Source organism: Rhipicephalus microplus, chromosome 3 (assembly GCF_043290135.1).
Source record: "Rhipicephalus microplus isolate Deutch F79 chromosome 3, USDA_Rmic, whole genome shotgun sequence".
In the NCBI taxonomy this organism is placed as follows: domain Eukaryota; kingdom Metazoa; phylum Arthropoda; class Arachnida; order Ixodida; family Ixodidae; genus Rhipicephalus; species Rhipicephalus microplus.
The window spans coordinates 251,368,034-251,396,003 of NC_134702.1; the positions used below are offsets into that span (position 1 = coordinate 251,368,034).

Sequence of the window (27,970 nt, forward strand, 5' to 3'; positions counted from 1 at the left end):
TTCTATGGAGCAACGGCGGGGAATGGAAAAACTTCGTTATATCGAGGAATTCATTATATGACGGTTTGTTATAAGCAGGTTTAACTCTATTAGGGCTTCCAAGGATCACACGCACCATATTGGAGGTTACGCCATGCAGTTGTGGCCCATGCTGGCAACCAGCCAAACCAGCAGTGCAGCACGCATGCCCACACTAAGCCCACGCTCAAGTTTCTTGTGCCACAAGGCTACACAGGCAGCCCCTTTTGCCATCTGTAGAGCAGTGTTCATATCAAATGTTACGGGCAGAAGAGCACTTCTCAACAACCGGCTGGCACAACAGAAAAATTAGTACTACCCCGTAGTGTGCACAAGCCTTGATTGCATCAGTGAAATTTTGCTGTACATGGTTGTGATAAGTTGCCGCCCAAGCTGGTGCAGACAAGCTAATTGCTTGTCATAGAGGGCCATATACGGTTTGTCAATGCTTCAAGTGCAAAGATAAAGAAAGTGCAGATGCAGAGATTAAAAGCTGCAATGTTGCAACAAAAGAACCAGTGAGGCACACACCTGGCCGCAGCATTTCCTCTGTGAGGGGTTGCCGGTTAAATGGGTCAGTGTTAGAGTTGAGCAGGTGGCGCACAATTGTCGCCTTGTCCACCACATGTCCACTTGGCAGCACTACGGGCTCCTCCATAAGCGTGTCCATGAGAGGGTCACGGAACTCATCGGGTGCATCTGCGTAGTCAGCATGACGGCGCGCCTGTTCCGCCGCAACTGCAATGCGGGACACCAGCTGCTCAAACTGCTCGAGCCGCGGTTGCGGCTTGACACAGGCTCGTCGCATCCGGGCAGCCGCATCTGCAAACAGCTGCGGCCGATAAGAACGCTCGTCCCGTGCTACGGCTGACAGGAAGGCTGGGAAGTCCAAGTGCAAGTACACATCCGTCAGCTGGTCCAGCAGCCGCCGAGGTTCCCAGCCGTACTTCTCGGGTTGTGCCACCTTTAGGTCCTTGCAGCGTGGCCCACATAGCTGTCCTAGATTGGAGTTGAGCATGGCTGCTAACCTGTCTACCAGCTCCTGCAAAGGACATGGTGGGGCACATTATCAGTGTCAAAAACTCCCCTTAGAGATCACCAGTGGTCACGAGTTGAAAAGAGTCACTATGGTATATGAACATTGGCTAAGCCAGCACCTCCTCTATTTTTTCTGTGCCTGTTGCGTCGCACCCGTTCCCATTGCTTTAAGATTGGCACTCTATTTCTCCGAGTGGCCGTGTGGTGGCGTCAGGTTATTACCCTCTCGCGTGGCCTTTCTTTGCTTGACTGCTATGAGTGGATGCGGCACAGCCACTGGCTTTTTCCAATTTTATGCGATTACTTTCCTTTGTATTCAGTAATTTTGTATTCCTGCATTTGTTTCGGTAACGTATTACAAAAAACGCATTGTAAGGTGTCTTATTCTTTGTTTGCAAGCGCACGAAGGAGTGCTCTGCCGAATATCGATCCTGATCGAAATATCAGTAGGATTCACAAATTGAAGTAATGAAACAAGACATAGCAATTTTATATGCACAAAAGACAAAAATAAAAAGAAATGAGTCAGTACTAGTTAAGAAACAACCGGTTGAACTGAAACCACTTGTCAGTCCAACGTTGAAGGTGCACGCGTGTCGTGCAAGCTTCTTAAAGCTTCAAAAACTTCAGTGACAATGGCTTTCTTTGATAAAGCCTGCCCACAGATTTTTTTATCGGTGAAGCCAAAAGCATATTGTAAATAGCGGCTTCATGAACTTTCTGCACACAAGTTCTATCAATTTGCGCCTTTGGATTGGGTCACAACGGTCACATAGCAGTACTGGCAGGCCAACAATTACATCCACACTCTTCACAAAGCACGTCTGTAGAGGCTTAAGGAGAGCTGCGCGGTGCAGAATCATCAAATCCACAAATCTTTTCAGGGGATGCAGCACACGCACAAGCTTCGCAGTGGGGTAGCACAAGCCACTTCTGTCCTGGTAGGAAGTCATGCCGCACGTAGCAGTGGTCTGCTTCCTTTTTGCCTTCAAGACTAACGACACGCAGCGCTCACAATCAGTCTTTTCACTCAAGACGCGAGATATGTATCCTGCGATGAGAGAAACTGCTGCTTTATGTGGCGTGGGTCTAAACGGCTTCGTTGAAGGCCAGAGTTCCTGCAGTAGGTGCTGCGCCAAGTTAACTACTGCGACCGCGGTTGTTGTTGATGCGCTGCTTGACTCGTCGCTCCTAATAATGCTCCCCGAGAAAGCGAACGAAGCTGAGCTCAGCACATTGGTTGTGTGGGAAATCGCAACGATGCCCGTCTTCAGCATCTTCTCAAGGCCCGAAAGAGCGCTTCTGACATCAAGCATATCATTGAAGCCAGCACTGCGTCGAAGTGTCCTAAACAAGGATTCGATGGTGTCGCTTGAAAACTTACTAGTGAACACAAATTTGAACCCTCTACCTAACAGAAATTTGATACAATGGACGTTGGGGACTGTGGTGAATACCAGTGCATGGTGACTTTCTTTCGTTAGAAAGTTCATTGGTGCGCTTGCCATCTTGAGCTCTTCAATGTATTCTAAAAAAACAAGTTCTAGCCAATGAAGTCTGGAGTCCGGATAATCAAACTGCCTGGTGACCGCATGGTTCTGATGAATATACTGCTGGCAGTTGCTGACATCCATGAGAGTAAACCATCTGCTCACATTATTCATGAACTCAACAGTTGGGCTGATGCTGGCGAATTTTGCATCGCACGTGTGCCCGGCATGTTCTTTCATGAAAGACAAAGCCGCTGTCACGGCTGGTGAAAGCTACTGGACGGCAGGCTTGACTCCCATTTTTTCTATATTAGACGGATAGACATATTTCTTTCCGAGAAAACGGACCGGCTTGATAATCGTGCTTGCTGCATCTTGTAAAGGTCCTTTATGTAGGTTGAACAAATTTCCCCATTTCTTCCCAATTCTATCAAATGTTTTTGAGGGTGTGACTGATCGAACGCCAGAAACAAACTGCGGCTTGGATCGGTGGGACGAGGCACTCGGGTTTTCGGTTGCCCACCTGATAATATTTCCATGGCAGCAATGTTTATTTTGTGGTTGTCCTTCACAACTCCAACTATTTCGAATCCCATTTCTTTAGTTTTCTTGCTGACGTGCTTGGTCGTTTCCGCTAGTAGTTTGCCAGTGCATGATCTGGTAAAGAAGTATCCCACTGGGATCCGAAACCTAGCGTGAAGGCCACAGATCAAAAAGCACAAAAGAAAGTTCGCAAGTTCGCTTCTTACAGAGTCTGAGTACACTTGATTGAGAGCGCCCATGTCTGTGTCACCCTAGAAGGCGTCTGGTTGTTTGTGGTATTTAAGCCATTGCTTTATTCTCATTTCGTCTATGATGAGGCTGCAAATTTTGGCTTGCTCCATCCCGAGGCACTTGATTTCAGTGCTGAGCCTCTGCTTCACTAGCTCACTGAAGCCTACTTTTCCGGCAGTTGTTCCCATGTATCTTTGTAGCGTAGTTCTGCACGGGAGTGCGAGGAGCTCGGTCCTGACATACTCGTATGACTTTGATGAGAGGCTTCTCAGAATCAGGAACTGTCGTATAGTGGTTTCACACCACTTTGGTTTTTTCACCTTGTAGTTTAGGACTTGGTTCATTATTGCTCTGGCTTTAGTGCAACCCTGATCGCAGTCTCTGACTACTTGAAAACATTTGCTTACGTTGCACTCTTTCTTTAACCTATGCAGCTCTTTCTTGTAGGCATCTACTGTTGCCTGCAGCCTTTCATTTAGTTGCTTCCACGCTCTTTCTTAGTCGCGCCATTTTTTTCCGCTCCAAGAAGGCTGTTGTGAAGCTTCTGCTGTCAGCTTGAACACCAAAGGTCCTCAAGGCACGCGCACCTGCACCCTCTTCCGCTGGCTTCGCATCAGTTGGCTCAAGAAAGCTTGCGGAATGACAGTAGTGATTAGCTGCTGCTACAAAAGGCAAGTCTTGTATGTCGCTTGGAGCAACACTTTCTGGTTGTTGCTGGCTACTGGGCTCAGCGGCTTCGTCAAGCCCGTTTACGCAAACTTGTGGCGCCGGTGCAGGGCGCAAATCGATTTCCTAACTTGGCAGACTTGCCAAGGTGTCCGTTGAAGAATGGCGCTTTCTTTTCGGAGTGCTGCTGCAGCTTCTCACCATTGGTGGCTCCTTCCTCATGTAAGATGGATAATGTGGAAAGACACTCGGCACCGCATTGGGCTTTAGCATGCGTCTTATGGTATTTTCCCTAAAGTCAATTTCCACAAAATGTAGGCTGCACACGGCCAAGTAATTCGAAGTGGAATTCGGCACCCAGTTTTTCCACGCGATAACTCATAGCCATCGTTCATGTAGCTCAGTGTTCACTGGAATTTCGTGAAAGGACACACCTGCTTCTTTCTTTCGCTAGCTAGAAGTGCAGAACGAAATGCAACAGCAGCATGTGGTGACCGATGAAAAGGCAGGATGACATCACCGTTGAAGCAAACAGCCGGACCTACAACTGCCACTGCGACCAAATGACGGGTTAAACTTGTCGTCTGCAAGATGACTGGGACGTGAATTATCACTCCGTTAAGAGGCATATTGACAGTTATTTCACCTCTATTATTTATTACGCGTGAATACTACTTCTTTTAATGTGATGGCAACAACTCCGAGCAAAGTTCGCGATTACTCAAAGCAGACGACAAAAAAAGCGCATAAAACCGGCGCGCGAGCGGCGGCGAGCGTCGTCTGCTAGAAGGTAATAGCGCAGAGTCGCTAAGCGGCGTTGAGGGGCAGAATCGAGAGAGGAGAGGGCGCAGCAGGCACAAAAAAAAAAAAATATAGGAGGTGCTGGCTAAGCAGTCAGGTACTTGAAGCGGACCACATTTTACGACATCCGAAGGCCCGAGGCATGGTGACAAACTACATTGCGAGGGTGTCACCTGGTGTTCCAGCTTGCAAAGGTCATAATTGAAGTTTTTGCGCACACACACAAGGACACAGAAGAAGGGAACACAAGGACCAGCGCAGTGTTCCCTTCTTCTGTGTCCTTGTGTGTGTGCGCAAAAACTTCAATTATGCAGCAGTACCAACTAGCCCGTCTTTCCGTATTATTGCAAAGGTCAGCCTTTAAGCATCCCGTGATCACCAATTATCATGGCTCTTGCCACTGATTACTGTCCTAAGTTTGCGGCAAATGAGAGCAACTTGTCTTTCAGTGGCATGATGAACTGACGTCTTACCACTCTGCTTGATGCACCCCTTACGCTCTCCAGCTGGGACATCACAGAACCTCTGTGTTGGGTGCTAAGAAGTGGTGTAACTAGGTAAATGCAGTGGGACTTGGATGAATACAGAAGACACATAAAACACATATGCGTGCTGATTTACAACAGAAGTCCTGAAATCCCAAAGTCTTGTGAGTTGTAAGTCAGCACTCGGCTGTGTCGTACGTGTCAGTTCCTGTTTTCATCCAAGTCACGCTGTATTCATTCGAGTATGTACGAGCTCACCCAAGTCAAAGTGTTATATTAGCATCCATCATGATGATAATAGTAATTATTATTATTATTATTATTATTATTTAAGAGAAAAAAAAAGGCCATCTGGCTGTTCTGGGGGAGCAAATGGACGATTTTTTGATCGATTGTTCACTGCAGTAGACTAAAGCTGTTGCATATCAACACAACAAAGGGTGGCTCAGAAGTCCTCGAGATTAGAAAAAAAAGTGCAAACATAAATGGACCTTGCCAGCTACCTCTTGCCGTCTTGTTTTAACGAGAAATTTGATGTTCATAAATTAGATACAATTTTGCGAGAGAGATTGACAAAGCAGGCATGTCAAGAATTCTTGTCATTTCTTGCTGCACCACATTGAAATGAGTTGTTAAAAATTATTTATTGCACACTATATGCTTGCATTTATTGATGCTAATATTGTGTACAAAAGCTCATTCGAGCAAACCCTGTTGTCTCCTTGCTGCTGAATAATGTTGTGCAGATGCTTGTAATATGCTTCTTTCATTATTCACTTCATTTAATGAAGTTATATCCAATTCAGTTATATATTATTGGCTTTGAATGCATTTCCCACACTGATGTTAATGCCAGAAAATTGCGGTCTTCATTCAAAATGCCTCATTTACATTGTTTGGTTATTAATTTAAAATGTGAAAAACACTATACAATAGGACGCTTAATAAAAACTAGAGTACAGTTGATTCTGGATATATCAAACTCGAATATATCAAACTAATTGGGTATTCTGAAAAGTTAAGAAACTCTTCTGAATTTGCCACACAAAAGTATCGGGTAGGCGCACATGTATATCAAACCTGTAAAATCCAAAGACTTCGTTCAAAGATGAACCAGATTTTAAGAACAAATATGCCTGGAGAGATTGAGCAGTGCATATCGACGCTGCTGCTTATTCCAGCGAAACTAGAGCCAAGCTCCTTATGGCACGTGCCATCCCTCATTCTTTTTTTTTCTAGCATGCGCTATGTTCACTGTTCTTAACAGAATCCATGCATAGCGAAACATGTGCTCTATCGAACGTGCTGCTGCACTGAAGCCCATAAGGAGCATTTTGTTAGCAAATATTGATAATTTATTAGCCATGTTCCAACAAGCTTCGTTCTCTTGTTGTGCACAGGTGACAACACGATGGTCTTATTTCATTGCACTGATTTAGTCGATTGCACAAAGGTTGTCAAAGCACTGATATGTTTAATGCCCGATCTACCGATTTTAAGGCGCAGGCACAGTGTTTTTCAAAGATGCTGATTGCCAAAGACACCAAAATGAGAATGTGAAGTGACTTGGTGGCTTCATTGCAAAGTTTGCATTAGCTTCCTTGTTTGTTTGCACACTATGGCATGTGGGCCTGAAAAGCTTGGCCTTCAAGATACACAACCTCGTAACGAAATGTTGATTTTGGTTTCAAAATGCACATCTCAGGGGCTAGGTTTTTTTCCCTGCATTTCACGCTGAAGCAGTGGACACCTGCTAGAAAGCCACTATTGACCGCATGTCGATGGTGGTGAAATGTTCCTTTGTTGTTTGTGCAGCATTGTCTCTTGTGGCATGCACACTTTTGTAGTCCTCGCTTCGTTTCTATGAAATCTTCATTCAAGAGTCTAGCATTATGAAGTTTATCACAGATGTCCCTCGATCAGGTCAGAGATGCAACTGCAACATTCATAAGTTCTTATTGCGTTTTTGACACATCTCAAGCAAGGAAAATCCAGTCAAAGGAACTGTTCAAAAATCTAACTAAACATAGACCTGCTCGTAGTTTGCAAATCTAACTAAACACAGACCTGTTCGTAGTGATGAAAATGATGACGGGTGCTTCAAGCAACATCAAGTGAAGCAATGTCATGCACCGTCGGACATAGGGTACATTGTAACTGCTAAATGAGGTGTATGACGCCACTGCCACCACTAGACAATTTTTTCCCTGACACTGTTGCAGCTGATGGTGCTGAATTCGCTTATTTGGAAAGCTTTATGATACTGAGGATGACTTGAATGAATTGATGAACCTGACGGTATGCAAGAAGCAAGACAAGTGCACAGGCTATTGTCATAGAAAATAAATTGGTAACTTGAAAAAATGTCACATTGGTTTTCAGCATACTATAAGCAAATCATCATATTAGTGCTTCTTATAACTTCTGAATACTCTTTTGAGGCCTGCAATTTTTTCTAAAGAGAAACTGAAGTAAGTGGACTCTGGTGGACTCTTGGTGGACTCTGGCATAAAACACTTTGTGTTAAACCAAAGTAATGCCACCGCAGACAAATTCATACCTCTTTACAATGATTTCATTAGGAAAATTCAGCAGTTTCCTTCTTTTTTTCATCAATTGGACCAAAAGAAATGGCAGTAACAGCAAAAAATGCCAGGCCTGCGCAGAATGAGCAGCACAGTCACAGTGAAAGCTAGAAAGGCGGCCTTTCAGAGCCTTTTCTAAACACTAATTGGGTAACTCCTGCAAACACACTTGCTTGATACCGACTACAACATTAATAATAAACATTTTTGGGTAGTAGGCCGGCATTCGCTATGCTATTTTTTGTCATTCTTCTTATAAGCGTGTGGTTTCCGCTAAACACTTGCAAAGAATTTTGTGCCAATTATTCATGCAGTGGCTGACGACGATGAGGAATTATGCTTGGAGTGGGTATCCGCCACAATTCATAGGTGAACAGGAACAAGATTTTGTAATAGATTGAAGCATTGGATGACCCACCCGTTATGCTATTCGCATTGTGCGAGGATTGGTTGTTGTTCACTGTTTTAAAACACTTTATAAGTTGTATTAACGTGATTGCTTTCCCGACATCAAGCCTGCCTAAGGCAAGTTTGCCAACAGGTCCCAAATACTGGCGTGGCTCAGTGGTAGTGGCTCCAGCCCAGGTAGTGGGTGCCAGCCCAGTGGCTCACTGGGCTGACACCCAGCGGACCAGAATTGCAGCCACACTGTGTTATTGGTACTAGTTTTTTTATAATTTCGTGCAATGTGGTTACGGACACCGGCCGCAGATGGCGGGTGACCCGAGTTGTGATCTCTTTGGGCCCTCTCATGGTAGCAGGGCACGCGAAGTGATACTCATTGGTTTTGCTGGGGAGCACAGCAATCGGTACGACTGGAGAGAAACACTCCACGCACCCGCCATCTAGAAGGCCATGCCTTGACGTCATGGCATGGTATGAGCAGTGCCACCAGGCGGTAGTATGCGCATGCGCAAGTTTTGTGATATATCCTCGTCCGTGCGTCACTTATTCAAACAACTACTTTGCCCTCTGATAAGCGTATATCTTGTATTCACGTGCACATGCACTATTCTAGACCCAACTTACTCGCTCCATTGGTACGCTAGATGACAGCGACTGCACAACCGCATGGTGCGAGCAGACGATCAAGAAGGTGGCGCGCAAGCTGCCATTTTTTGTGTTTTGGTGCTTGATGTCATCACAACTAGCCAGACTGCTGCATGAAGTCACCAGGATTAGTACTGCATCCTGACGTCAAGTTAGTGTCGATGTCGGTCGGTGTGTCCGCGACAAGAAAATTGACTTTGATCTCAAAATAAAATATCAGCATTTGCTGAGCGTCACACTTGCTCAGAGCCATCTCAGTATAAAGTAGATTTGTATGGCAGAGTAACCTCGCCTTCTAAAGAATGTGTCAGTACTCCATTAATATAGGACAATCTGTTCGCATTATGCAGATAATTCTCAGTTGCAATTTTTAAGCTCTAAAGTTACCAATGTGGCGTGACTTGTTTGTATGGCCGTTCCCGATTACTGAAGGAACAGTACAAAAGGCACAATAAATGGGACACAGTGATGGAAGTGCTGCTCCAATTGCTCCAAACTGCTCCAAAGGAAAATTACTGCTCCATGCTGCTCCGAAGTGTAATATTTGCTAGTAACTGCTCCAAACCTGCTCCAAAATAGTGTTAGCAAACTAAACAGAATGAAGTTGAACCATGGGACCATTCCATGAGCATAAGCGAAACCAAAAGCACGCTGTATACACTATCATCCTAGTGTGCTACTCAGTGGCGTAAATCCAGAAAAATCATAAGGAGTGACACATATCAGGCCATGGTGTGCAATTCGTATTTTTATATGGGTAGTATTTTTATATATATAGGAATTAAATTATGCTTTCAAATAAAATTAAAAAAAACGAGCATGGGGCATGGAGTTCAAGCTCAAGCAGTTGCATTGTTCTATTCAGTCCCTTCTTTTTCATCATTTTTTTTTTCTATTTCCATAGTTTGCACGGCGGGGGGCATTTACCACAATTTCACAGTAAAAAATAAAAAGCATTTTAAAAAGTTGATTGTGCTATACTTAACTGTTAACTCGATTATATCACATGCTATTGTTAAATCTCAAGTGGGACACTTGCAAGGGGTGTCCTCCACAGCCTAAACACCAGAAAAGTCCAGACTCTTTTGACCTCCCCCCCCCCCCCACGATTCACACCAACTATGAACGTCAGACTCTGCCCTGACGGCGCTGCAAAAAACGCCGCCACCAGCCCCTCCATCGCTGCGCCAGCCATAAATGGGTAGTGCATAGAGAGCTATCTGCAAGCGAACGTGCATAGGCCCTCCTTTCGTTGGTCGTGAGGCGCGGTTTCCTGATCATCAAGGACCTGGCAAGCTTCTTCTTTCAATCCAATCTCCCTTCATGAAAGCAGGAAATTCATCAAAACAAAATGCGGGCACACTGCAAAAGGCGATTAAAATGCAAGCGAGCATCACATGACATGGAGTTCAAAACAAGCACTTTGACATGCATTTTGTAATGCCTAAATGTGTTAAACTTTGGCATACACATGATGCGAAAGTGAGGAAATGCATACACAAATCATTTATGCAATCAGTGGTACGAAGCTCGCTTAATCCAGCACGAATGGCGCTGGTGATTTTCGCTTTGCAGTTGCATTCTCTATTGATTTCTTGCTTCCTGTGCATTGAACTGTTTTATTGCGCATGCTCGAATGCTCTGTTGACGGTTGTCTTCCGTTTGTATGTACTGCAAATGGGGATGCATGCGTGTCCACTTTCTCAGTGTTCAACGAGAGGGAAAACTGATGCCTCCGAGATAGCTTAGGTAATCGCGGGGGGAAAAAAAACCTTGATTGTGGTTGCGATCATTTTGCAATTTACCTGTATGACGCACGTGTTAGCATTTCTTAATTAAAGCCGGAGCTTAGAGCCTTCAAAGCCCTACATGTGTAATGCTGTGTGGTCTCGACAACTTCAGATTACCGGTGGTCGCGACGTCTGTGACGCTCGAACCGCCGGTCGTCACCTGTCCACTGTTGTACATCGCGCACTGTGGTCAGAGGGTCTATTAAGCATCATAATAAAAGTTATCATGGTTCTCCGTCAATACTGAAAACAATAGCAGGAGACCTACAATACCACACTTACTTATGCGAACGGCTATGGAGAATGAGGGTACAGTCGAACCCCGCTATAGTGAAATTGAAGGGGCGCGGAAAAAATTTTTTTGAAGCGAAATCGAGAAAATATAGCCGACCTAACCTAGCAAAACAAAGGAACGTTTATTTTCAAAGTGTCCGCTGCTTTTTATTCTATCCCAGCAGCATCACGATGCGATTCTCACCCATGCATAGCGAGGCCATGGTGAAAAACACGCTGAAACAATGACTACAACCGCTTCAACCGCTTTCGTGAACCAACCAAACAGTTGCATTAACACGGTAACACCAGCAGTTGTCTACTGTCAAAACGCCGAGATAACAGGAGGGTATCGTGGAGCGGTGACTTTTGCCTTATTTTATGTCATTCGTATCGTCCATCACTCGTGGCTAGCTGATTTTGTTGATAATGCGGACAAACAGCTTTTCTGATTAGTTACCACACTGGCCAAGCGCGAACGGAAAAAAAAGCGGGAACAAAGGCATCGTTCCGCAGAAGCACCCAGCAGCTGCGCGAAGGAAACCATGAACTAAGCAACTGAGCTTCAGCTTCGGATTGTCTGCAGCTATACAGTAAACCCAATTTTAGATACCATATTTATTCGCGTAATCCTCGCACTTGCATCATTCTCGCACCCCCCACATCGCCCAAGAAAAAATATGATTTTTTTTCTCGAGTAATTATCGCACCCCTGAAAACTGCCGCAATAATGTCATCTGCTCGTTCCAGCCATTAATAATGATAAGCGCGCACCATGTGGCGCCATCTCTTAAGCATCAATCGTACTATTGCACGGAGATTCAATCCAATCTAAGCCAAGCCAAAATGACCAGTGCTCGTTGCAGCGTGTTTTGTATGTTGTGTTGGTAATCTTGGCACGTTATGGGGCGATACTGAAGCCACACGGCTGCTTCAAGTTGCCAGTGATAGATCATGCGCTAAACAACGGCAACAGGGCCGCCGGTAGGCCCTTTGGAGCCTACGACTTTTGTGTTCGCTTCTGGTGGCGGCAGCTGAAATCTACCAAGACGCATTGGGCCTGCCGTGTGTTTAAAACTGGGATTGATGGTAAACTTTATTTCTTCAGAAGGAAACTGCGGACGATTCTGTTAAATAGACATCAGCCCAATACTGACGTTCTACGCTTACCTTTTGAGGGCTCCTGTTGAGCGCCAACTGTTACCGCTACGCCCCCAACGCCCACAAGCTTCGCGTATGGTATTCTAATTCTCGACTATTTGCTTCCACTTTTTGTGTCTCAAATAAATCTTGCCTTGTATTGAACCTCTGCTTTTAATGTTGAGGTAAGTTCTAATTAGTACTTCTTAAAGCTTGCTGTAAGTTGCTGGTGTGAGAATCCTGCCGCCAATTCGTTTTCTTTATCGCTCTCTGCATTTTCGTGAAAAGTTTTCCCCGCGTTATGCTCGCACCCCCCAACTTTGCATCGATTTTCTGGCAAAAAAAGTGCGAGGATTATGCGAGTAAATAAGGTAGATAGATATATAGATACTGATAGATATATAGATACTGATAGATACATAGATACTGATAGATAGATAGATAGATAGATAGATACTGATAGAGAGATAGAGTTAGTTAGATAGATAGATATAGATAGATAGATATAGACAGACAGACAGACATGGACGGACGGACGGACGGACAGACGGACAGATAGATAGATAGATAGATACGCTTAAAGTCGCCAAAGTTCACTAAGAAATGTTTCGCATTTAAAGGTCAAGGTACTCACGCCGATTGTTCACAGCCACTGGTAGCGTCGCTACGCCTACATGCTTGATGACGTTGCCGCTGTACGAGCGCAAAATAGATGGGCTTGTCTTTAGATGCGTTTTGGCCTTGAGTCTCTCAAAAATGGTGCGAGGAAGCAAGTTGGCTTGGGAGCCCGTGTCTACTTTAGAGACACCTGTTGTGATGCGGCTTCGGCGTCAATAAGCCGATCAGCTTTGTGGCCTAGGGCCACATCAAGGATTTGGAAATCGACGTGTTCATCACGCACAGTGCTTACTTGAGCACCCTTCCTACTACAACAAGCAGAAAAGTGATTAGCGCCACTGCACGAAAAGCATATTTTCCCGAACGCTGGGCACTTGCCCCGTTCATGAATGCGGTTGCACCTTGAACATTTGAATTCCTTTCGTCTTTTGATCTGCGCCACTTCAGTTTCAGGTTGGACGAGACTTGGCTCTGCGTTTGGACTTTGCTCTGCACGCTGAACATTCTGAATGCTGAAGCATTTCTATCGACGCCACTTGTTTTTGCACTGGAGCCCATGCATTGTTTTGTTTTGCTCGGCACATACTTCCTCCGCCGTACAGATTTCTTCAGCTTTGCACAATGAAAGGTCCTTCACCTTCAGCAATTCCTTTCGCAGTTCTGGATTAATGGTGCCAAAAACAATCTGGTCCCTGACCATATAATCAGTAAGGTCTCGCAAATCGCAACTTTGGGCTAGCTGCCTGAGATCTCGTGCAAAATGTTCAAAAGGCTCTCCCTCGGCTTGACACCTTATGCGGAAGACATACTGCTCGTGCACCTCACTCTGCTGTTGTTGACAGTATTCTTCAAACTTTTTGTCACTGTAGCATAATCTTCCCTGCTTTCGTTTTCCAAAAATGAAAAATTGTTGAATATCTCTACGGTGTTCTCCCCGGCAATGGTGAGCAGGAGCGCAGTTTTAGCTGCCCCCGACCTTGGCTCTTTTGCAGTTTGCGTTGCTTGCAGCAGCAGCTCGAATCTTTGCTTTCACAAGGCCGAATTCTTCTAGGTACTCCCTAAGTACCAGCAACTGCCGTGGCTTCACTAAATCTATTTCATTGGTGCAATGTTACGTCCTTTGTTTCGATATGTTATTGCATGCGCGAACCACTTCCGACACCATGGTCTAGGACTCAGTGACTTACACGCAGCGTGGTAGCAACAAGAACGAGAAGTGTTTTATTCACGGATGATTACACGTATATATAGCTTTGGTTGACTGATTGATAACAGACAGGTGTAACGTTAGGCAGTTCACAAAACGGGTTGATCCGGGAGCGCATGTGGAACCGGACAATACAGCTCAAAAAAGCAAAATGTCGGTTCCATCACTGGGGACACCAGAAAGTCACACTGCTCCAGGTGTCCTCCCATTTGTTTACACTACCATCGAAATAATACCTAATATCGCTCTCCCCTTCCTCTCTCTATCTCTTTACCTTTTAATCCTATCCTTTTAATCCCTCTTTACCCCTATCCCTTGTGAGCTACTATTGAGGTGTCGCATTCTGATGCAGACAGTTACGGGGCTCACTTTTCTCTTTAAGAATCACATAAGAAGCAGATCACCGTACAAAACTGCTTCAGGAAAGCAGGCTTTGTACGCCAGGACTAGCCCCCCCCTCCCCCCGCATAGTGACTGCGAGACCTGTACAGAAACCGTGGATCTCGATGAGCTCAGGGAGCACATCGCTTCTGGCGACACAGATAGCGGGTGTGTTGCATCGGTTGACGACTTCCTCACAGCGGACAGTGCTGCCTTGTGCTGCGAGGAACTTGCCCACAAGGCAATCGTCACGGATGTGATGTCATGACAGATGCTGGCATTGTGCGATGGCAGCAATGACAGTAGTGATGACGAGGTCAACAGTCACAGCGCTTCTCCGGCCCCGTCAATGATCACACAAAGTGCACTGGTGTCGATCGACGCGCTAGTAGCTTTAATGCGTGCCTAAGGAATGCCGCTTGAGTATTATGCAAACAGCACTTCTTAAGCTGAAGCTACCGCAAAAACAACTGTGAATATCAGACTACTTCATCGAGCCAAAGCCATGAACGCTCTTTGGAGTATAAAATAAAGCTTTTTTTTTCTAGGGGCGAAGCTCCTTAAGGCGTGGGTCTGTACATCCTCCGATGTATATAGTAGTAGTAGTAGGTCGCCACCGGTGGTACATATTCACTCTAGAACAGGTATGTGCCACAGGAGATGCTTGATGGGAGATGGTGGTACTTGGAGTGTTGGCTAGATAGGCGCACGGATGGACACACGAACAGAAGGACTCACGAATGGACGCATGAATGAACGCACAGATGGTCGTGTGGACGGATGGAAGCAAGAACGAACGGACGGACGGAAGCACGGATGGGCTGACGGACGTTTCGCCCCACTCATAATCATTCACTCTGTGGATATGCTGTGATTTTTTTTTTAAAGCCTTTCATCTACATCTTCTGTCACTGGTGGAAAAAGCGAATTCAAGCCTGGAGCTATGAAAGGTATGTCTGGTGGTGATTTTTTACGACAGTCCAGATTGTGGGGTCTTATACGGAGAGAAGACTACGCTCTTGGAGTGAACAGACACAGTATACGCAGTCGGACCAAACCAAACAACACACATTTATTTAACTAATTTTAGAACGATGATATTGTCAGCCGAATTATTAAAACATAAATTGTGATCCACACCCTAAACTACTTTACACGATATTACAGAACACTCAACAACATGACAAACAAGGCGGTGTCACTATTATAACATCAATTGTGATCCGCACCCTAAACTACCTTGCACAATACTACAGAACACTCAACAACATGACAAACAAGGCGGTGTCGCTAACGCTTGACTCACCTCAAGGCAGATGGCCTGCAGTGCCGTGCACCCAGGTACCACTGCGAGAGACAACCGTTCGCGCCAAATGCCACCAGCCAAAGAGAACCGCTCATATCTCGGGTGCCGCTACCTCGGCCTGCCGCCAGGCGTCACTGCTAGCGCTAAGCACTAACCACTATGATGATGGTGATAAAAACACTCGCAAGCGCAATGCCCCTATCGCACGATAGTTGTGAAGCCAAAATGCAGCCTATGAGCGAGACACGTGCGCCATGAGGCGCAAACAACTTTACAGGGTGTGCTAATCAGTAAGGTGAACATGATATAATGATCATCGGTTTGTGAGCGGGCGAGACAGGCCGAAAAGAGAGGAACAGCTTTCAGTCGTTAGGAATAAGGCTCGCGTTTGATGTTCTTCACTTTTCGCCGGATACTGCAGGGCGACACCCAGGGTTGCTTGACCTTCTTCTTGAACCCGCTATCTCTATAGAGCTGGAGCTCACATGTTATAACGATCATATTTCTAGGTTTCCTCAATATCATTATAAGTGATATTATAAGTGATATTCCTCAATATCATTATAAGTGCACTGCACTGTACATGGATTGGGAAGCACCTCCACCAGATGCCATGGGGTCGTGACAACAACGAAGAGAGCAGACAGTAGGTTGACGATTAAACTGTTTATTCAGCCAAATTTGAGGCCACGTAAAAGAAAATTGAGAGTACAGCAAGACAGTGGCACCTATATCCGCAAATTGAGCGTCAGCCATCGATCAACTAACAAGCGGCGAAGCATGTTGGCATTTATACACTTGCCATCGAACATTCTAGCATTATCGCTAGCGGCGATGTAGGCATTATCGCTAGCGGCGATGTAGGTTCTAGAATACATAATCTGAAATGCTCACGAAGTGGACGTAATCTCAACAAAATAATCTAATGCAGTCCTGAAGCTTCTCGAACACTGCTGGCGTGGTTTGCACTGAGAATTGCGCGCAGCATAACAGGGTGATAAGAAAACTTGAGGAAGGAATGTGCCAATATATGTAGCTAGCGAAACAGCCGCCAGCACATCATGAGTGTGCACTCAAACCTCGATATAACGAATTAGGATATAACAAAATATTGGTTATAATGAAGTAAATGAAAAATAGTCTTGCAATAGATTTAGTGGTTAGAATAAACCTTTATAGCGAATTTTTGGATATAATGAACTTATTTTCATGTAAGATGCAAGTTTGTTATAGTGAGGTTCGAGTGTAGTATGTAGTCATGTTGTTAAGGGGGGGACGCGGCTTTGGCATCGCGAAATTTGGCCAAAAAATCGATTTTCTGAAAATCTCATTTTCACATTCTGTGACCCCTTTTCTATCTAATTTCGAAGTTTCGTCCCTGAAAACAGCGTAAAAATGACATAAAAAATTTTTATCGAAGCTAGGGTGGCGATGAATTTCACGGACATTGCGAAAAAAACGGCGTTTTTCGAACCGCGATATCTCCGCAACCACGTAACCAAGCGCCGCCATCTTTGTCTCTATGGATAGCGCGATTCTTCCATTTCAAATTTGCTGCCTCGGCCGGCTGAACCAGGTAAGAGCAAGCCCACAGCAAGCCAAAGTGTAAAGGATCACAACAGTTTCCGATTGGCGACGCGCGTCACGTGACTGTACGGCGGCTCCGCATTGGTCGCCCGTGCGGTCGCTTGTAGCAATCGGCGCAAAGGTCGTCTGCTCTACGCGCTGACAGCGCTGACGGGTCGCTTACTGCATGTGTTTTCAACTCGTCGCGGCGTGGTTTCGAGATCGCATCGCGCTGCGATAAGACCGGCGCTCGTGAAAGGAGAAAAACGTTGTTATCCAGTTTGGCGCATTGCAGTTTTGAGATCAGTTCCCGGATGCGATCATGGACCGGCGATCGTTCAAGAAGAAACGCAAGACTGCGCAGCGATTTGGTGCTCGTAAGCCGAAGCTGCCGATCGTGAAAAAGAAATTCAGTCCGGCAACTTCTGCGAGCAGCGACGACGGCGTGCGGCACGACGAGGACTCGCAGCCGAGCACAAGCACGCACGGAGCATCGTCCGCGAGCATCGACGAAACTGTTCATATGCCCGTGGAGCAGTGCTTTGTGCTGTCTGAGGAAACATCCGTTCGTCGTTCCGCGCAGGCTGCAGACATCGCGGATGCTAAGCCTAGCACTTCGCGCGAGGATGTATTCATCGCAGATGCCCAGCCAAGCACTTCGCGCGAGGATGTAGACGCCGCGGATGCTAAGCCTAGCACTTCGCGCGAGGGTGTAGACATCGCGGATGCTCAGCCAAGTACTTCGCGCGAGGATGCGAGGCCGTGTACCAGCCGCACCAGTAGCCCGATTCGGGCCCGATTAGAGCCTCGTTTCGTGTCAGCGGAGGCATCTCACGAACGCGCCGCGACTGTTCAGGAGTCCCTAAGAGCAGTGTCTGCGACGGAGCGCAAGATGTCACTGATGGACCAAGGGGACGAGAGCGACATCGAAACGGAAGACGAAGATGAGTTTTTCCTTGTGCAACGCGCGGCCCTGAATGGTCTGTTTGGCAGTGCCCTGTGCCCGCAGTGCAAAGAGCCGGGACTCAAGATGAAGCACGGAACTAAGCACGGGTTAGCGGTAAAGATGGTGCTCACCTGCACTGCCTGCGACGCGGACGCGAAAAATGCGTGGTCGTCGCCGCGAATGGAAAACAGCAAGTCATTTGAAGTAAATATTCGGGCCATGCAAGCTATAAAAACTATTGGAAAGGGATCAGCTGCACTCAGTGATTTTTGGTCTGTGATGAATGTATCACATAGGGGAATTCACCACAAGACTTTTCAAAGGCATCTCAAGGGGGAATTTCGGCCTGCTGGCGCAGCAGCCGCGGCACGTGTGTTTTGCGACGCTGTTGCAGCCGTTCGCAATGTGTACAGCCAAATGGAGGGAACACCCACCAAGAATGTCACGGTGGTGTACGACGGGACGTGAATGACACGCGGCCACGCGTCCCACATCGGGACGCGTGGCCCTGGTGCCTATTAGGCACCAGGGCCACAACAACTACAACCCTGGTGCTATTAGGCATGTAGTAGTGCTATTAGGCATGTAGTGCTATTAGGCATGTCGTGGTGCTATTAGGCATGTAATAGCACCAACCCTGGTGCTATTAGGCATGTTGTGGTGCCTAATAGGCACCACAACTACAACCCTGGTGCCTATTAGGCATGTAAACCGTGACTCAAGACTTTGAACCTCGTTTTCTCAATACTGTTTTTTTGGCATGTTGCTCAGCTCGTGGAGCAGATATCTTCGCAACTACTTGACAGATTTTGATTCAGTTTTTTTTTTTTTTTGTAATGCTCCTTGAACTATGCTTCAGGGGGCTGCGTTCTTATTTTTAAAATTTAGTCTTTTAAAAATTTTTGGTAGGGTTTCTTGTTTGTAGTGCAAATGTGCTCATTGAAGTATCAGTGGAGAAAACATGAACTACAAACTTTAGTGTTGCAAAAAAATTATTTTGAAAACGCAGCCCCCTACAGCATACATTCACCTCTGCACACAGTGTTTACCAGCTTTCTATGTCATTTTTTAAACTCTCCAGCCGCTCCACGAGGTCCAGTAATGAAATTATTTGTTTCTCAGAAAGTTTTCACGATATCATCTTGAAATTTTTATGGAAGCATTATGAGGTTATTCTTAGTCTCTGTGCCAATTTTCATCAAGATCTAACCAAAAACAAGAAAGTTCGTTCCGGAAGACACGTCCCCCCTTAAATGACACGTATGTCATGATCATCATGTTTGGATGTGTCACTTACCTTCGTCTATTCATGTTACGTTATACCAAATTTTTTGTATGTGAAGCTAGCTATATGGTTGTGAGTGCATCATGAGCGTGTGGCATGTAGTCATGTACTTACATGACATGCATGTCATGATTATCATGTTTGCACCAGTCACATACGTTCTTCATTCATTCACATCATGTAATAACAAATTTTGTATATGTGAAGCTAGCGAAATGGCTGTGAGCACATCATGAAGATATGGCGTGCAGTCATGTTCTTACATGACATGCATGTCATAATTGCCACACTAGGGTCTGTCACTTGTCTTTGCCATGCAGCTATGTCATACCGTACCAGTTTTGCAACATGTCATGTGAACGAAAACACCGCAAAAGTAGCAAGTACATGAAATGTAAATCATGAAATTCAGGTCATGATTCTCATGTTATGACAAGTCACTTATGCTTGCCATACAGTGATGTTATACCATACCAATTTTAGTATAGATACCATTATCAAAGCGGCCAGGAGAGCTAAAAGTCATAAGCGGTAGATAGATATAGATAGATACGCTCAAAGTCCCCGAAGTTTGCTGGGAAATGCTTCGCATTTAGAAAGCATTGCGTGACCATTCCTGCTGGCACATCAGCACCCCATCACTACGTTTAGTTGAAAAACCATCAAAAATAATTATTTGCCAAGTATTTTTGTTGAGAACCATGTTACGTATTGTTTCATTCAATTTGCATTTATTTTTCATGTGCATTGCGTCATTAAACGGTTTTCTCACACAGAAAGCCGGAGAGAGCCTGCAGCAGTATGCTTTTGCAAAACTCAAGATCGTGTCTCGCTGCCTAGTTCCCACACGTAATGTGTCTTTCTAGCGTGTAAATGGAGCAGTTGTTTGGGAGCCCTCCTCCTGCGGTTCTTTGTTCCTCTGTTGTATATTCCCACGCTTTCAGTTCGCTGAAAGGATGTGTTGACGTCTGCCTGAAAGGGTGTCTCGCTCTGCCGAAGGGGGCCTCCAGCACACACATTTTTGTCCATTGCCATGCTCCTGGCTGCATCCTGTTTTTTTTACAGTACTGCTATCATAATGAGGGCATGCAAAGTAGCTGATTCATGAACCTGAGCAGGAAAGTGTCAGCCAGCCCTCCATACCTTCAACACAGGAAAAAAAAACTACATTGTAGGAGCGTTCCTGTCACCCTTCAGAAGGAAGCTCGCAAAAGCTACCTTCAAAGTGCCCTGTCAATTGTTGAATGCCACACCAGATAAAGGAGCCGTAGATTACGTTGCGCCTGTGAGAATTGAGGCTAGCCCGCCACCTTTGCGCGGGCTTTCCCGTCTATTTTTGCCGTTTTCATGTCCCGACATGACTCCCCTCTTCCGTTGTCTGCTGCGTTGGGGGAGTGAGGAGTGACGTTTAACTCCCCTCAACCGGTAGCGGATGTCGACTGTGGCGCCGCGCGCAGGATCTCTCGGAACATTTCGCGCGCGCGTGTTGGGAGTGAGTGAGACCTCTATGGGAACTACATGGAGGTAAGTACGCTTTCTTTTCCGTCCGTCGGCATCCTTTGTTTGGGGCTCGTTCGGACTTCGCCAACAGCGTCTTGCGCTGGTGGCAAACGCTTATCTTATGTGCCCCCCCCTTCCGAACGCTAGGCCGAAGAGTGATGCGGTGTCCTAGTGCGTTGCCACACTACGCCGACTCGCATCTCTCGGAAGCCAACACAAGCGCCTTTGCCCACGCTCGAGCAACCGTGCCTTTGTCCTGCTGTCACCGTGAATCACTTTTACCACAGAGACGTACTCACGGCGCCCCTGTGTTGTACCTCTTGCCCATGGCGTGGATAAGCCCATCTACGTTCCCGCCGCGCCTTTGCAACGGGCTCTGTACTGCGTTTTTCGTGTTGTCACAGACAATAAAGTGTTGCGACCTTGAGCAGCAGTTCTCATCATGGAGACTGTTAACGCATGCCCTGCGGCTCGCTAAGACCGAATCCACGCTATTGGCCGTACTCCTTCAAGATAGGTATACACTACACGCCTTACGGACCTAAAAGCTTTGTTGGCATTACAACAGCCTGCTTGTACAGGCAACAACTGGCACATTGGACTACAAAGTGAGCCCCAAGATTGGTGAGGGCATTCTTGGTCACAACAAACGACCAAACAACATGGGCATCAGAGTGGACTCACTCGCTGTTATGGGTGTGCAGTAGAGTAGAGTAGAATCGGCCCAACGCACCAGCACTTCTATGATGGCCAGGCTGAGTTGTACAGTCCAGTTAACAGTGACAAAGGTTGTGGTTATAGTTTGAATATTTTCGCAGTGACTGGCATTTGTTGCACAATAGCATATTTTCGGAATGCTGTGTGCCTGTTCGATAAACGTATTGGGCCATTAACTGAGCCTTTCCAGAGTCCATAGCCCAAAGCTGCTTGATTCCAAAACGGATTAAAACTGCACTATAAAGCAATGCCTAAAATCTTTCTCAAGCCAGCAGGCTGCTGTTGTCAAGCCTGCACGTGATTAAGTTCTCACATTGACCTGAAGACTGATTTGCTGCATTGTCTTGATTACTACAATTTCACCATCGGCTTACATGTGCTTGCACTGTGCCACAAACTGCATGCCCCCCATCTACCTAACCATAAGCGAAGCAAAGCAGTGGATTAAAACCTAAGTGTTCATGGTTAGAAAACGAATAGCTTGCCCAAGGCAAGAAAGGTGTTAAAAGCTTTGCACAATGAGATCAAAAGGCTAACAAGTTGTGTGGAAGCCTGCAACCTCGAGGAATGTCTATCCCAAAAAAAATGGCCATCCATTTGTTTGTATCACAAAGCTGCAATCAAAAGCTAGATGTTTTTTAAGGAAAGTGCTTTAGTTGATGGAAAATTTATCCTGTTTGACGATCTCAACCCAGGATTGATGCTCAATCGTTGACCAAGATGACTTCCTCATTGACTAAAAAGCTCTTTCCCACAGATTTGCTCCTGAGCTTCAAGGCACAAATGGATGTGCGACAATATCTCCTTCCAATGTCCGAAAACACTGCCCTTAGTATGCCATTCAATCTCGATGAACTACTCGGCATTGACGATGCAAGCCACTAAAAGACGAAGCTCACCGGTCGTAGGAAGGGCTCAGGCACGTGCGCAGTGAGGTAGTGAAGTGTGTCCACCGTTTCCCTGGCCAGGGTCAGGTAGGAGCGACACTGGCGCTCGTCCAGGGCCAGCTGTCGGCGGCGCCCTTGCTGCTCGTTCACTGGCAAACTGTCCCAATCGGTGGCCGCTGCCTGGTGCAGCCGCTTGAGGCTCTCCAGTGACTCGTCCAGCAGGAAGGTGGTGTCGTTCATCAACATATTGACGAAGCGCACAAACTGGCGACCTGCCTGCGATGCCTCCTGGAGGATGGCCTCCCTGTGCCGTGGCCGTTCCCAGAGTGCCTTGAGCAGCACACTGCACATAAGTCAGTTGCGTCTCTCCTTGTTCCCAATTATTTTTTAAATAGTGACACATGTGCGTGTAAACACCAACTAGCTGTGAATACGAAAAAAATTTTGTGAGCACATGAACTTCTGGCACAAAACTCCTCCAAACGCGTGTCGTCAAAAACTGATATTTCATTTATTTGCATATGCATATGCAGCATAGCACTCAAACTCACTTGCTTTATCTGCAAGACGCTCCTATTTTTTTTACTCAGTAGGCATGACTTGGCGTCACTGCGTTTATCAATGAATTTGCCGTGATGTTCCATATCCCCAATACTAAACTTTCATAAGCACAATCCTGACAAGCTGCAATTTCTAGCAGAATAAAATGTTATACCACTGCTTTAACAATGTACAAATTAGCATCATCTAAGAAACCACACTCAAAGCCATCAAAGGCCTTGTCGTTCAGTGCAGTCATAACGTTTCGCTTCTTTGGATTGCAGTACTAGAGTGGTTACAGTCAATGGATTATAAATTACTTATATGTCAAATTGTAAGCACCTTGAAGCAAGCCACTGGTGTTGCCTCAAGAACATGGTATACTAAGAAAGAATTGACTACATGTAACCATCACCTCAAAACATACACACTAGGAAGAAGTGGCAATCATATGAACTACAGCTAAACTGCTGGAACTTCTGGCACAAAGGTCGATGATGTTGATAATCAAATACACTAACATTTAATTATAACAAAGTTGCATCTTACATGATAATATACAAAAATTCGTTACTGTAAAGGTATATTTCTAACAGTATACAGTCTACGCTCATTATAATGAACCCATCTACAACAGACTTTCGGATACAAGGAACCATTGCTGGGGCCAAATTTAGTTTGTACATTAAATCAATGCAGTGAAGTTCTCTTCTAACGAACTGTGATACAACGAGCTATTGGCTACAGTGGACAAAGTCACTGACATTTTTTGTCAAAATTGAGCACATGAAGTGCACTTTTGCCGGGCTTGACGGCGACGCTTTCTGCAGTGATTTTAAATTGTAGTTTGCAACATTGAAAGCTTCCGGCCAAGCCAAGTCTCCAGCCAAACCAGCCTGAAAGCACTTTGGCTATGCTACAGCAGTGTGGCTAGCAACAGTGTTCTAGAAGTTTAGCTCACTGTTGTTACTGCAATGTTTCAAGTGTTGCAGCTGACTGAAATGCAGGTCAAAGTGATTGCATCGTCGCTCGAGGGAGCCATCCAATCTCTCATCACAAATTTCTTTTCGAGCTTTGTGTAAATAAAAGAAAAGCCACAGTTTCGGCACAAGGCCAAAGCAAAAGATGCGATAGCAACATATCTGGCTGTTTCACGAAGTAAGGCTAGGAAACTTAGGAACCATATGAAATGTAGTGGATCTGGTCGATTGTGCCCGAATTTAGAGTAATGCAATATTCACAATATCTAAACAGGTGTTGTGAATAGTTGAATGCAAGACGTCTCAAAGGAGGGGAAGTCGAAGTTCTGTATAGAGAAATGTGACAAGCCAGTGGTTTTGGCGTTGGAATACATCAACGTTGAAGTCTTCAGTGACTATCACCAGGGATCCTCCATTACCGTATTTACTCGAACCTAGGCCAACCCCGATTCTAAGTCAAAAGTCCGAAGCATGAAAACAAAAACAAAAAACAAATTTACCTTGAATGAAGGTCAAACGAAACGGTAAGGACAGCGGTCACAAAGAGAAAACATTTATTGAACATGAAGATGAAACAAACCAGTTGGTTGAAGATGCAAATAACTTGAGAAACATACAGCCACAAGTCCTGTTGCGTGTGTTCCTTTGTCAATTTTTCGCGTTGTTTCTAGCTACGTCAGAAAGATACCACGCTCATTCAGAGTGATCGTTGCTGCTTCCCTTGTCGGTGACTTCTTTGTCGCCGTCTTTAAACAGTGAGCGATCCTCAATGCCATCAAGCACATTGGATATGCTGCACTTCTTAAAAGAGCGTGCAATTGAAGTTCCCGGATTGTCTTCCCACACTGCAGCCCATCCAGGGACACTCCACTCAAAAGTCCCGCCCAGCTTGAACGTTGGACAACGATTTTGCAGCTAGGACAACTTTTCTTTTATAAGCGGCCCTATAACGACACCACCTCTTTAGCGCCATTGAGCTACGCCACACACAGACCACTCGAAATGACAAACACTCACCACAATAATAAAAATGGGGGCCTCACGTGTACATAAGCCAGGTGTTGGCTTGGCTACTAACAGCTATAATGCTGTCTAGGTTGCGCTAGTTTTGCACTGCTTTTCTCAATAAAAAATGGTGCATCTTTCAATATCCTTCAATCTAAGCTACAGTGTACTAGAAGGGGACAGTGGAATGAACGAAGCGGCCGTGCCGCTTCTCGGCTGATTCTCCGGCAGGTGACAGCAACGGCGGTGCTGTAGTCACTTTGTACTGGTGGGGTGATAGTATCGGTAATAGCCCTGGTGAGAGTCACTAGACACTTCAACGTTAACATACTTTGAGTGAACTTGGACTTCGCCTCCTTTCAGACGTCACACAGTCAACTATTCCGTATTTCACTTTGTATAGGTGGGTGGTTTTCAAAGAGACAGAATTCACTTTGATAGGAGGCTAGGTCATGAGGTGGGTTGGGAACTTGCAGGACGCACATTAGCTTTTTTGAAAAGGCATGCGGACCCTTCGGTGTCCCGGATAACTAGTAACGAGGAAAACAACCAGGGGGAATTTTCGACAGGTGGTATAAAAAAAAACCCAGAGAAAAGGTAACAAAAGAAGGAGAAGGCGGGTGTTGCGATCGGTTACATTAACATGCAGGGCGACAGAAAAGGGGCAAAATGGTTAGAGATTCAGGAGCAGTTAAACAAGGAACAGATAGGTGTGTATGCGGTTACAGAAACACACCTGTGAGACTTGGAAGAGCCATCACAGATTCTGAATTATACAGTCGAACCTCGATATATCGAACGGCGCAGCGATCGCAAAATAGTTCGATATATCCAGAATTCGATATAAAAAAATCACGAAAAAAATGCATCAACAGCTTGCTGAAAACAACCAACAAACCGTTCAAGCGTGGTGCAGTAAATACTCACTTGAATATTCAAACATAGTATTTATTGTGCTTGTTTAAAATATTGAAAAAGAGTAGCCTGCTTTTTGTTGGCCATGGCGTGCTTGACCACTGCGTCCTCAATATAGTCCAGGCAATCCATAAGTGATAGGCCAATGCCTTCAATCGCGCCGCAGTGGTGGTGCACAAGGGCCAAGGCAGCTACGACCTCGGCTGATGTCGGGGCGGGGCACCATTAGCGCTTGCGGGATCCACCTCGGCAGAGTCTTCATTTGGCTGCTTAGCAGTAGCTTCGGCGACAATCTCCACATCCTTGAGCTCCGCCGTTGTGAGTTCCGTCGTTCGGAGTGAGGCCTGTCGCGCACCACAGCGCACGGGAAAGCTCGCCGCCTGTCAATGGAGCGCGGGCGGTTTGGGGTGGCTGAGTTCGATATATCCATTATATGTCAAACTTTGTTCGAAATAAAAAATCAATAATGCACGCGATTTCCCGTGTGATATAGGAACCGTTCGATATAGGCAATAATTCGATATATCCGTGTTCGATATATTGAGGTTTGACTGTACTTGGAAGGCATGCAACAGGAGCATATCAGAAAGGAAAGGTGGTGTTGGAATGCTAGTTCATAGCAAAGCCAAATGGGATAGAGTGAAGCAAATGTGTTCAGAGCACCTATGGGTTTCGGGTACAGTAGGGTAAAAGAAAACGTGGCTAGACGTAGCTTACTTGTGGGCGGGGAATAACTGGAAGGGAAAAAGAACTTGGAGATGGTGAATCGCATATGTACGCACTGATATCAAAGAATTTGGTCATGGGGCCGAAATAATCCTTCTAGGGGACATGAATGCTCACATAGAGGACCTTGACGGATATTCAGACACCAATGGCAGGTTGTTGGTAGATCTCTGCGAGCAACATTGTCTTGAGATAGTTAACGCGGGGCCCAAGTGTGAAAGGCATATCATGTAAGAAGTTGGACACAGGCAATCGAGCATTAATTCTTGTCTTATGACAGAGGGAACCTATGACTAACTTAAGGGAGATGAGAATAGACGAGGAAGGCATTAACAGCTTGGGTAATGATCATAAACGCGTAACATTACAAATGGGATACAAAACTGAAAATGAAAACACAGAATCAAAAATTGTAAGCTCGTATTCAAATGACACACAAATAACAAATATAGCTGCAAGAGTCGAGGACGAAGTAGGAAAACTACCGGGCAACCACTGGAAGTATAGTGAGCTGTTAAATGTAATGACGAGGAAGATGGAAAAAGCAAGAAAACTATTCGCTAAAAAAAGGAGGAGAAAGTCAAAAAGTTGGTGGAACAGAGAAATTTGTGAAGCGATCGAGATGGGACGTGAGGCATCACTGGCGCACAGACAGGCAAAAAGGGAGAAGCGGCCACAGGATGAAGTCAACCAAGCATGGTAAATACACTTAGGAAAAAAAAAAAACTATTGCGCGGAAAGCTGGTCGAGGCAAAAATTAAAGGTGGAAGTGAACCCTGAATGACAGAGATTCGCGAATAGAAGAAGGCCGCACCTAGAATATTTTGGAGCCACCTAAGTGCTCAAGGTAGGAAGTCTGTCACAATGCAACAACATATGGTAGATGAAGGAGGAAATAAATTGGAAGGGTACGAAGCACTAGGTTATATCTGAAAGGTAACAGCAGAGTCGTCTAAAAAGGTCGCGCAGGCGACTTTCCCAGGAAGCAAAAATATGAAAAAGAGTGCAACCGAGGAAGAGGCAGTACAGTGCAGTCCACTTATAACGATACCACATATAACGATAAATCGGTTATAACGATGGGTCGACTTAACAGTCTCATTCTATGCATTGGGGCTATGGGGAAAAAAACCATATATAACGATATGTTATCCACCGCATATCGGATACAACGATGAAAAGTTTGCCGTGGACGGCATGTTTCATTCAGAATAATCGTAACATTTAGATTGATAAGTTCCTCTGAAACGAACTATGCCGAGACAAGACGAAAAGTTAGCG

The 27,970-nt window shown here is 45.6% G+C and overlaps 1 protein-coding gene across 4 annotated transcripts in view; it reads right to left on the reverse strand.

The window, feature by feature from the left end:
- The window catches only part of Ube4B (Ubiquitination factor E4B), a 244,571-nt gene that overhangs the window by 34,269 nt on the left and 182,332 nt on the right, over positions 1-27,970 (reverse strand). For all 4 annotated transcript variants that reach the window (XM_037420066.2, XM_037420059.2, XM_075890893.1 and 1 more), the window contains 2 exons: positions 22,536-22,866; positions 550-1,060 (listed from right to left, as the gene is read on the reverse strand). In XM_037420066.2, coding sequence (XP_037275963.2) covers positions 550-1,060; positions 22,536-22,866 — 842 coding nt within the window. The remainder of the gene's footprint in view (positions 1-549; positions 1,061-22,535; positions 22,867-27,970) is intronic.